An 11,154-nucleotide genomic window follows, 5' to 3' on the forward strand; every position below is an offset into this window, starting at 1 on the left:
CTACCTGGCACTCTGAAAGGCACATGATCTCTTTCCATTCTGATTTTTTTAAATAATACAATCCTTAATATTAAGGTCCCATTTCCCTTTAGAATGTATTAGGGAGGGGCAGCTAGGTGGCGCAGTGGATAGAGCACTGGCCCTGGAGTCAGGAGGAACTGAGTTCAAATCTGGCCTCAGACACTTGACACTTACTAGCTGTGTGACCCTGGGCAAGTCACTTAACCCCAATTGCCTCACAAAAAAAAAAAAATAGAATGTATTAGGGAGTGTGTTGTAAGATTCTGGCCTAAGCCTAATTTATTCCAAACCGCTTTCTCATTTTCCCAGCAATTTTTATTAAAATAAGGAATTCTTTCCTAAGTAATTTATTTTCAGGTTAATTGAACACTGAGTTATTAAATGCCATTGTTTGAGTCTCCCTTATCTAGTCTGGTCTATTAATCTACCTCAGCCTTTACTTTTTTTTTTTTTTATTCGGCCTTTACTTTTAACAGTTCAATTTCTGGTTTTTTGTTCTTTTCATGTGCATTGTTGTAGCTGTGGATAATATTTTCCTGGTTCTACTTCATCCAGCATCAGTTAATAGTTTTTCTGTGCTTCTCCAAATTCAGAGTTGTCGTTTCTCATGGCACAGTGCTATTCCATTCCATTTACATCTCACAATTCATTCACCACACTTCCCTCTTCTAGGGAAACTCAGCAGTGAAAGTCTTGCCCATCACCTCACTGGTAACTCACAACCCACTACTCCCAAGATGGTTCATAAGATTTCTATTTGGGAAGGACCTTAGAAAAGCACTGAGCTTTCCCACTGGCCTTGAAGTCCTGGGACCTGAGTTTGAGTCCTTATTTGGACATTTCTTCCCTCTGTGACCTTGGGCAAGTTCCCTGACCTCTCTGGGCCTCGGTTCCTTTATCTGTGAAACGAGGGGGTTAGACTAGATCCCTGAGGTCCTACTCTAGGTCTGTGGTCTTAACATTTGGGTTTAGATCATCTGGTCCAACTGTCACTTTATAGCAAAGGAAACAGCCTGGGATGGTTGGGACTTGGCACAGTCCATTCAGCTGCTAGTGAGCCCAGGTTGTAAGGCTTCTGGGCTCTCCTCACGACACTGCCATGATTTCTTGTTTTTGTTTTGGTGAGGAAATAGGGGTTAAGTGACTTGCCCAGAGTCACACAGCTAGTAAGTGTTAAGTGTCTGAGGTCAGATTTGAACTCAGGTCCTCCTGACTCCAGGGCTGGTGCTCTATCCACTGTTCCACCTAGCTGCCCCACTGCCATGATTTCTACTAGACTATTGCATAAAAGAAAAACAGAACCAAACCCTAGACTTTGGGGCTCCAGACCCGGGAGGGCTCTTTGGACAACTTTGCAGGATGGAACAGAAGGAGGAGGGCAACACAGGCTCTAAGTTGAGTTCTCCGCCTCAGAACTAATGAGGCCAGATCTCACCCTGACTCCACCTCCAGGCCTCTATATATGGCCTCTGCTTGCCTGATGCCCTTGAATGGCTGATCCCACCTGAGCCCATCGTCCTCTGTGAAAGGTTTGATGTGGTGGAAAGAGCCCTGGAAACGACACTTCAGACACTAGCAGCATGTTGCTGTGGAGGGAACCTTGGGTTTGGAGGTAGAGTATTCAGTGAGGACATGCTATCCGGGTGGTTGAGGTGGAGAGGCGGCAGCCAGGCAATCACACAATTAGGGTGATTCAGAATGGATTGAGTGATTGGACCCAAATTATGATTGATAGTTGACTATCAACAGGCCACTGGAGGCCCTCAGGGAACTACTTTTTTTTTCATAATGAAGTGATAGTGTTTTTACCTTTGTAGATGGATGACAGAAGAAGGCTGGAAGAGTTAGCTAATATTCTGGATAATAGGATCAAAAAAAAAATCTTAGAAAAATGAGCTAAGTCTAATCAGATGAAATTTAATGGCTATAAATCTAAAACCGTGGGCTTGGGTTCCGAAATCAACCACAGTAGTACAGAATCAGGGATATGTAGTTAGCCAGTGATATTGTAGGATCATAAATCTAGAACCGAAAGGGACTTCAGAGGTCATCTAATTGCTTCCCCCACCCCCACTGAAAAAGCAAGAAAAACAATTCTTTTTACAAACACATATAACGAAGCCAAATTCCCACATTGACCATGTCCAAAAAAGGTCCCAGTGTGCGCCCATGAGTTCATCCTCTCTTAGGAGGTGGGTAGCTGGCCTGTTTCATCATGAGTTCTGGAGTTGTGGTTGGTCACATAGTAGGTACTTGATTGGTTGATTGATCAGAGTTCCTAAGTCTTCCACACTTGTTTAACTTGACAGTGTTGCCGCCTGGATACAAAGTGTTCTCCCGGTCCTGCTTGCTTCTCTCTACATCAGCTCGTACAAGTTCTCCCAGGTTTCTCTGAAAACTATCCCCTTCATCCTTCCTTGGCGCACAATAGTATTTCATCACATTCAGATACTATTACTTGTTCAGCCTTTCCCCAATTGATGAGTATCCCTTCAGTTTGCCACTGCTCTAGGTAGGCTATAAATATGGGTCTTTTTCTCCTTTGATCTCTTTAGTCTGCACAGTTTGATAATGTTGGGGGTGCAGTTGTTTTCCACAATAACTTGACCAGTCACCAGTTCCACCCACAGTGTGTTTAACATACCTGCTTTCCCACAGTGCCTCTAGCATTGTCATTCCCCTTTTTGTTTCGATATGCATATTTCTATGAGCATATTCTCACATGAATATTGATAATTTGGTTTCCTTCCTCTGAACACTGCTATTTTCCAACCTTTGACCATTTATCATTTGGGGAATGCAATTGCCTCTTTTATCAGTGAGGAAGCAGGCGCAGGAAAGGTCAGTGATTTGCCCAAGGCCACACAGCCGCCTCTTGAGGTGGCATTTGCAGCCGAGTCCTCTGATTGCAAGGATCAGGACTGTTTCTATTGTGTCCTAATGCACGGGGTGAAAATGAGCCAACGCTTTGAGTAAACTACAAGGGCGATGTAAGACAACCACTGGAAGATGGGGCTTTGAGGAACAGGGTGTTCAGAATTCGAGCCATGACTGTCCCTGTGTGCTCTGACCTCGTCAAATCAGAGCTCAAGAATCATGTTCAGTTCTGGGCACCGCCTTTTGGCAAGGACAGTAATGGACACATAGCCCCTTAAAGTTTGCCAAGTGCTTTGATATAGTATTAGCTTATTTGAGCTTCAAAAAAGTTCCTGTAGAAAATACCTTCATTTTACAAAAAAGGAAACTGAGGTGAAGAGGAGGGAAGTGATTTGCCCAAAGTCAAACAGAGTCAGAGGTGAGACTTTGAAGCTAGGTTGTCTTCGATTCCACCTTAGGCAGTTGACCCACCACACTCCTCTACCCATGCAAAGGATAGTGAGTGGCCAGGCAGGTGTGGAGACCAAACTCTTGAAGGAGCTCTTGAAAATATTTCAGGTCATCTTCAAGAATATGAAGGGCTCTCATGAGAGGAGAGAGAAATTTGTTCCATCTGGCTCCCAAGGAGCCATGGCGGGAGTTAGAGGCCGACCAAGGCTTAATGTAAGAGCAAACTCACCAGTAAGAGCTGTCCAAGAACACATCGACCATTTTGGCAAGCATGTATCCCCATCCCTAGAGGCCGACCAGCCATTTGTTGGGCCAGTGGTGTCAGACTCCAGTTGAAGCAGCCACTACCACATGCATAAGGATGCCTGCAGGCAGCCTATTGACTTAGAAGACCATACTAATGTTATGTTCTATTGATTTTTATTAATTTTGTTAAATATTTTCCAATTCCATTTTAATCTGGTTCAGGCAGCAGTGGAGCAGGGCTTTTGTCCCCTTTAGAGGATTCTTGTTCAGCCGTGGGTTGGAGCAGCTTAACTGGAGTTTCTTTCACCTCTGAGGCCTGAGGTAGAGGGCTTCTTGCCCAAGATCACACTGGTGTCAGGCCAGGAGAGGAATACAGGTCTCATGGCTCTCAATGTTCTACCATGAGGTGAAGGATGGAATGAAAATGATTATCTTCCCCCCCCACACACACACACACCCTTTCAGTCTGCTGTGGAGGGCATTAAGGCTAAGCAAACAGCCTAAGTAAGGGCTACCCTACTTCTAGACCTAAGAAGGTGCTGCTTAGGATTTATTGGTGGGCAGAGGAGTAGGGTAGCCCTAGACAATATGTCCTCATGCCCCCCTGATTCTGTCATTAATAGGGGACATCCCCAACCCCTGATCTTTTATAGCTCTACCAACCTAGCAATCCATGTGGGAAGGGCCAAGTGGATGAAAACTGCATTCCAAATTATGGCTTGTAGTTGAATGGGCAGCCCATTAAGTTAGCCCATCAGTATGTATTGATATCTGGGATGGGCATCATGGATGTGCAATAAGCTAGGCCTGGAAACACTCACCCAGAACAAGTTCGTCTTTCTAGTACCAGTGTCCGATTGGTATTTGGGGGGGCTCTGGCTAGAAAGCATAAATCAAGAGGCTCTCGGAATGGCAGGGACAGGGGACCCTCGGAGCATTGGCAAAGATGACTAGAATCCAAAGAGCAGCAAAAATAGTCACCGTGGAGGATACTCGGCCCTCAAGAGGCAGGCCCCTCCCACCTCAAGAGTGGAGGATGATGATGGGCAGGGCTGCTCTGACACTGCTCTGCCCACAGCGGGGCAAGGCCCAGGAGAAGGTAGGCTTTGAGGTTGCCCTTGGGAAGATGAGAGAGAAAGAGAGAGAGAGAGAGAGCCCATGGCTGAAGCATCCCTCCCTGCCCTCCCAAAGCCTCTGTCCTCTGCACCATGGAGGCTAGAATCCACCTTTGCCAAGAGTCTCTGCAGAGCCTCCCAGTACAGGTTTCCTCTCTTCCTCCCCCTCCTCTTCCTCTTCCTCAGCCTGCTCCACTTCAGGGGCCACGTGGTTCTCAGAGTGCTGGGCAGCAGCAGTAACGGCAGCATTGGGGCCAGGGTCACCATCATACTCAGTCTCTTCGGTGTCCTTGGCCCCAGGGGGAGGATCTGGGGCTTGTTCTGGGTCTTGAGACTTCCTCAGACAGCAGTAGGTGGCCGTCGAGAGGAACAGAGCAGACAGGAGCACCTCAGAACCAGCCAGATAGAAGATAATTTCGTAGTTCTTGAGGGCGTCCACCAGGCGGCCTGCAGGAAGTGGGAGACAGAGGAGAATGGCATCACAGCGCAGAAACAGACCTGGAGGGTCATCCCCAGCCCCTTCCTTTTATAGATGAGCCTGGGGCAGGGAGGTCACAAGATCATAGGCTGGAGCCCCCCTCCTCATTTTATAAGTGAGGAAATGGAGCCTGGAGGACAAACTGACCGCTGAAGGTCACCCCGCGCACGCTCAAGCATCGGAGCTAGAGCTACACTCTAAATCTGCTCCTTGGGAGTAGCTGAGAGTGGTCTGGACTGAACCTGACGGAGGGAGACTGGGGGTGGGGAGGAGTCAGACAGAGAAAGGGACCACAGCTCTTGGGATTGAGAATCATGCTGATTAGATGGGGCCGAATCATCTGAGAGGATTGTGAGATTTAGACATAAAGGGAGTTGGAACTTGTCCAGTTCTCTCATTAAAACCCAAATCGGTCTCTGCTGGGGATGCTCAAGTCATCCAGTAAATGTGGGAGCTTGGACTCCACCCCAGAATGCCACGGGGCCACTTACCGGCTGAGGGGGGTCCTATGAGCACAGCCACAGCTTCCACCAGCAGCACGAGGCCGATGGCGCTGGGGAATCGCTGGGCGCCCACCGTGGACATGAGCACCTCGAACTGCAGGGCGCCCACCATGCCGTAAGAAAGGCCAAAGGCTACGCAGAAGCCCACCAAGGCGCCATAGGTGCGGGCCCGGGCACTGCAGACGTCGGTTAGCCCGTTGGCCAGCATGGCCAGGCTGAAGAGATAGGTCACGTGGGGCCGGACCCTGCTGAGCCCAGCCAGGGCCCCACAGGCCGGCCGGGCCACGATGTCCACGAAGCCGATCACTGACAGGAGGAAAGCGGCGTCGGCGTCGGGCACTCCCGAGTCCTTGGCGTAGTTGACCAGCATGATGGTTGGCACAAAGAGCCCCAACACCAGGATGAACTTGGCGATGGCATACACCACGAAGCCCCGGTCCTTGAAGACGGAAAAGTCCAGGAGCCGCTTCTTGCGGCGCCGGCGCCGCTGCTGCCCCCCGGGGCTCCCCGCTGGCTTCTTCTTTCCCTGCTCCAGAGGCAGCATCTCCCTGGCCTCCTCCTCGGGCCCGGCCCCGCCCCCGGCTCCCGGACCCCCGGCCAGGGGCCTCATGACGGCTCCGCAGGTGCAGCAGTTGAGAAGTAGCCCCCCCATGAGCAGGAAGCCCCCCCGCCAGCCAAAGTGTTCCAGCAGGATCTGGCCCAGAGGAGACAGGGCAGACAGGAAGACGGGGCTGCCCGCTGCCGCCAGTCCATTGGCCAGGGGCCGCCGGCGGTCAAAGTACAAGCCCAACATGATGAGTGAAGGTTGGAAGTTGAGGGCCATGCCCAGACCTGAGGGGTTAGAAGTAGGGGGCGTCACCGTCCATCGAGGGGGGAGGGGAAGGACTTCAGGAGACCATGGGGATGCATCGGGACACAGGCTCCCTGAGACAGGGACTCCTGAGCCATCCAGCCCGTGTGAGGGGCCAAGGGGAGGACACCTCCACTTTCCTCTTTATCTGGGACTCAGGCTTGGGAAGGAGAGTGAGATGAAAACTGGAGGGGTCTGGGGTGCCACAGTCAGGAGCTGAGGGAGAGGCATGAGGGGGTGGGTGTTACAGAATGCTAGAACTGAAGGTCAGGTGCATGGACATTTATTGTTTTGTTTTTGTTTTGTGAGGCAATTGGGGTTAAGTGACTTGCTCAGGGTCACACAGCTAGTAAGTGTCAAGTGTCTGAGGTCAGATTTGAACTCAGGTCCTCCTGGCTCCAGGGCCAGTGCTCCATCCACTGTACCACCTAGTTGCCCCATGCCACATAATTTTTACTTAATAAATATTCATTGTTTTGGGGTTTTTTCCTTCTTTTTTTTCGGGGCAATGGCGGTTAAGTGACTTGCCCAGGGTCACACAGCTAGTAAGTGTCTAGTGTCTGAGGCCAGATTTGAACTCAGGTACTCCTGAATCCAGGGCCAGTGCTTTATCCACTGCGCCACCTAGCTGCCCCTGCATGGGCATTTATTAAACCCCTGCAGTGTGCCCAACCGGTGTTGAGCTCTCACAGGGCCCTGAGAGATCATTTAACCCCAACCCCCCATTTTACAGATGAGGAAAGTCAAGCCCAGAACCCAGGGCTCCTGACTCCCAGCTTAGCACTGGCTTGACTGACATTCTTAGAGCTCAGAGGTCATCTCATCAAACCTCTTCATTCTTGCCCACAGTTAGACCAAGACAGCCTGGCCCATGGAGAGACCCCCCACAGAGAGAGCCCTCAGGATGGGGAAAAGATTAGCCCAGACCTTGGGAAGGGGCTGCCCTGCCAGGGGCCCAGGGAGGATGGGGTCAGAGGCTGACCTGTGAGCACGCCGGCTGTGAGATACAGCTGCACAAGACTGGTGGTGAAGGAGGCCAGGATCATCCCAGAGGAAGCCAACAGGCCCCCTGCCAGCATCACAGGGCGGCAGCCAAACTGATTTACCAGGATGCTAGACACGGGCCCTGGGGGGGTAAAAGGGGTGGGGAGGGGAGGTCTGTGAAGTGACTAGGGCAGGGTCACACAGGTAGTATCTGAGGCAGAATTAGAACTCAGGACTTCCTGACTCCAAATCTGATCTTTATCCACTATGTAGCTGAAGTAATTGAGGTTTGGGTGAAGATGGTCCTCAGCTCTCAGGGCCGGGAATATTAATTATAAACTTCCCTTATCTGAGACTCGACTGTGACCCGAGGAGAAACTGATAACAAAGCCAGGCTCTGAGAGGCCAGAGGGTCAGCCCATGCCCGCTCCTCAGTCTGCAGTCTCCCTCATGGCTGACTGCTGGCAAGCGAGTCCTCAGGCCCCGAGGGGGGGATGGTCAGGAGAGGAACCGAAGGATGCCCCGCTCTGGGCTGAGGCACATATCTGGGGGAGGTGTGGGGATTATGGGAAAACCCTCAATGGGGGCAGACTTGAGGGGAGGGCGACAATTCTTTGGCTTTGGATCAGAGGGGTGGGGGTCCCCAGGAGAGACTTGGGGGTTAGAGGGTAAAAGGATTCCCTTGTTCAGAAGTTTAGGGTTCTAGCAGACACAGGGCAGGGCTTGGGGAAGAAAGAGGGATCCCCGGGTTGGCACAGAAGGGGGTGAGGCCTCTAGGTAGAGGAGCTGTCGCGGGGAGGATCCCCAGAGGAAGTTGAGGGAAGAGGTCCCCAGGATCAGGGGGCAGGGCAGAAATGAGGAGGAGGGAACATCCCCAGAGTTGGAGTCATGGGGGTTTCCCAGGAGGGCATTGGGGGTAGGGGGTCCTGGGACAGGCAGGGCTGGGGGGGGAGGGAAGCATGGGCAGGGTGACAGGGGGGAGATGGGGCCAAGCTGCTCCCCCCCCCGCCCCGCCCAGACCTGTGCCATAGAGCATGGCCAGCATGATGGAAGAAATCCAGGCCGTGTCGCTGTAGCCCACGCGGAAGTCCTTCATGAGAGCCTTGAAGTACACGCTGACTGCCTTAGGGAAGGCGTAGGAGAAGCCCGTTACCACGAAGCAGCCAAGCAGCACAGCCCAGCCCCAGCCGCCATCAGGGGCCGGCCCAGGCCGGCCAGAGGGACCACCGGCCCCCATCACCAGCTGGCCAGCTGGGGGCTGCAGGTAGAGAAGGTACCAGTGAGTTAGGGAAACTGAGGCAGGACACCCTTCCGGGAACAGCCATGGAAAAAAGAAACCCTCAGTCTTTAGGGAGCCCAGAATGAGTGGGAAGGATCTTCTGGGATCCCATCTCCACCCACCCTCTTCTTTTCCAAGTACTTTGGATCGGGGCTGGGGGGGGGGGGGAGAGCGGCACAGAAAAAAACAAGAACCCTCCCTGGCCCCTACTGTGGTCCCTTCTCTCTCTCTCTCTTTTTAATTTATTTTTTGTGGGGTAATGAGGGTTAAGTGACTTGCCCAGGGTCACACAGCTAGTAAGTGTCAAGTGTCTGAGGCCACATTCGAACTCAGGTCCTCCTGAATCCAAGGCCGGTGCTTTCTCCACTGCGCCACCTAGCTTCTTAATTAGAAGCTGACCCAGAAGGCTCCTGTCCTGGGGCTGAGGCTGACAAGCTGCCGGGACTCCAGATCCCACTTCTGACACCTGATACTGTGTGACCTTGGCAGAGTTATTTCCCTTCTTGGGCAAGTCATCTACTGTCTCTGGGCCTCAGTTTCCTCACATGTAAAATGAGGGGGTTTGTCTCTGGGATTCCTTCTAGCTCTAGAAACATTGTCCATCTCCTACACATCCATTTTGCTCCTGATTCTGGTCCCTATTTCTAGAATGTGTCCAAGTTTGCAAACCACTTCCTTCAAAATGGGAGCCGTAACTAAAGTGGGGGCAAAGAGGGCTTTTCTCCAGGGGGGTAGGGACCAGGGAGGACTGCTGCTTTGTTCCTCCTTTAGTTCAGAGACTGCTGCTCTGGTGCTTCCTGGTCCAGCCTCCCTTGGGGCTCTGCAGAGGGTGGAGCAGGGGAGTTGCTGACAGGGGCTGCTGGAGGGACTCCCCTGTGGCTCCCATCTTCTGGTGTTCCCCGGGAGCTAGCTTCTCCAAAGCTAGCCACTCCTTCCACGCTTGGACACCCGGGACAGGAAGGAGGAGTTAGGATTCACCTTCAGCATCTCTCTCAGTCATCATCCCTCTCTTCCCCTCAAGTTTGCTCCTTTCTGTTGTCTTTGGACCTCCAAGCCACACTCCATCCTCCTATCCGTTCAATGTCTGGCTCAAAGTCTTCGCCTGAACCCTTGTCCCCTTTGAACACCCTGACTCTCTCCAAGTTCCCATGACCTCTGTCTCCAATCTGCCTTAACACCAGCCACAAGAACACTTAGTTGTAACAGAGACATGCACCTCCCCACCAGATTTCTCCATCAGACACATTTGGTCCAGGCTTCAGAATTCCTAGTTACTCCACTCACAGCTACCCTATGTGAGATCTGGAAGCTGAGACTCAAAGAAAAATGAGCAGGTCAGTGAGGGAGTAGAAGAAAGGCTAGAACGACGCAGAACAAGCAGGGTGGGGGGCTTCTTGCAGAATCTCTGAGCTGGAGGGGCCTCAAGCATCCATCTTTGAAAGCCAGAGGTTGAGCCTAATCTATTGCCAAAGGAGAGACCAGCATCTCTGTGTACAATCCTTTTTCTGTTCTGTTAGGTAGGTGCGGGTGCCTGCTCTATTTGGTGTTTGCTAAACTCAGAATAACAATTAAAACTACGTTCCAAAAAAAAAATCTCTGAAATGGAGCATCAGAGAGGTTATGACTTGCCCAGGGTCACACAGTCAGCCCGTATAGGAGACAGGATTCAAACCCAGGTTTCCTCATCCCAGGTCCGCATGGCTCCAGTCTCTCTCACACCACCTGCCCTGGTGATGGGTACTCAGTTCAGCCAGGCATTCCCCCCAGCCACAAGCCTTAGAGAGCCTCCCACCCAGCCCCGAATGGTCAGAGGAGCCGTGACCTGTCCAGGGGTTACTGACCTGGGCCTCTCCAGCGGCTCCCACCTACAGAGGCCCCTCCAGGCACTTCAGATGCTGCAGGGCTCAGACCCTCTGAGGTCCAGTCACCTGGGCTCCCCACGGCCCAACTGGACCTGAGGGATTAGTTGCCCCAGTAAGCTTTAAACTGCTCCTCCCCCTTCGCTGAAGCTGGCCGGGCTGGGACAGGGAATGGGTGGGGGTTGGGGAGTGGGCTGGAGACCAGGCTTATAAGCAGAGTTTGCGCCTCTACACACACCCGGATAAGAGGCTTTGGTGGGAGAAGAAAGTGGACCTGGGAACAGCCAGTAACCACCATGGCCTGAGCTACCATTCAGGACACTGTCCTAGGCACTGGGATGGGGGCGGGGGAATAGCTTTTCCTTTTGTAGTTGTTGAGTCATCTCAGTCGTGTCTGACGCTTTGTGACCCCACTGGGGGTTTTCTTGGCAAAGATCCTGGAGTGATTTGCCATTTCCTTCTCCAGCTCATTTTACAGATGGAGAAACCGAG

The 11,154-nt window shown here is 51.9% G+C and overlaps 1 protein-coding gene across 1 annotated transcript; it reads right to left on the reverse strand.

Annotated features, from left to right (window-relative positions):
• Nucleotides 1–3,555: 3,555 nt before the first annotated feature.
• Nucleotides 3,556–8,761, reverse strand: SLC16A8 (solute carrier family 16 member 8). Its single transcript, XM_043968051.1, has 4 exons — nt 8,545–8,761; nt 7,523–7,666; nt 5,679–6,521; nt 3,556–5,156 (listed from the first exon to the last, which is right to left on the reverse strand). The coding sequence occupies exons 1-4, from the start codon at nt 8,759–8,761 to the stop codon at nt 4,810–4,812; spliced, it is 1,551 nt and encodes a 516-aa protein (XP_043823986.1). The 3' UTR covers nt 3,556–4,809.
• Nucleotides 8,762–11,154: the final 2,393 nt, after the last annotated feature.

Source organism: Dromiciops gliroides, chromosome 5, assembly GCF_019393635.1.
Source record: "Dromiciops gliroides isolate mDroGli1 chromosome 5, mDroGli1.pri, whole genome shotgun sequence".
NCBI lineage: Eukaryota > Metazoa > Chordata > Mammalia > Microbiotheria > Microbiotheriidae > Dromiciops > Dromiciops gliroides.

Excerpts from the sequence above, each read along its gene's own strand:
- SLC16A8 (XM_043968051.1), bottom strand. The coding sequence starts at position 8,761 with ATGGGGGCCGGTGGTCCCTCTGGCCGGCCTGGGCCGGCCCCTGATGGC. Across the intron at positions 7,667-8,544 it reads GGCCATGCTCTATGGCACAG|GGCCCGTGTCTAGCATCCTG; the intron begins GTCTGGGCGGGG and ends TTACCCCCCCAG. Across the intron at positions 6,522-7,522 it reads CACAGCCGGCGTGCTCACAG|GTCTGGGCATGGCCCTCAAC; the intron begins GTCAGCCTCTGA and ends CTAACCCCTCAG.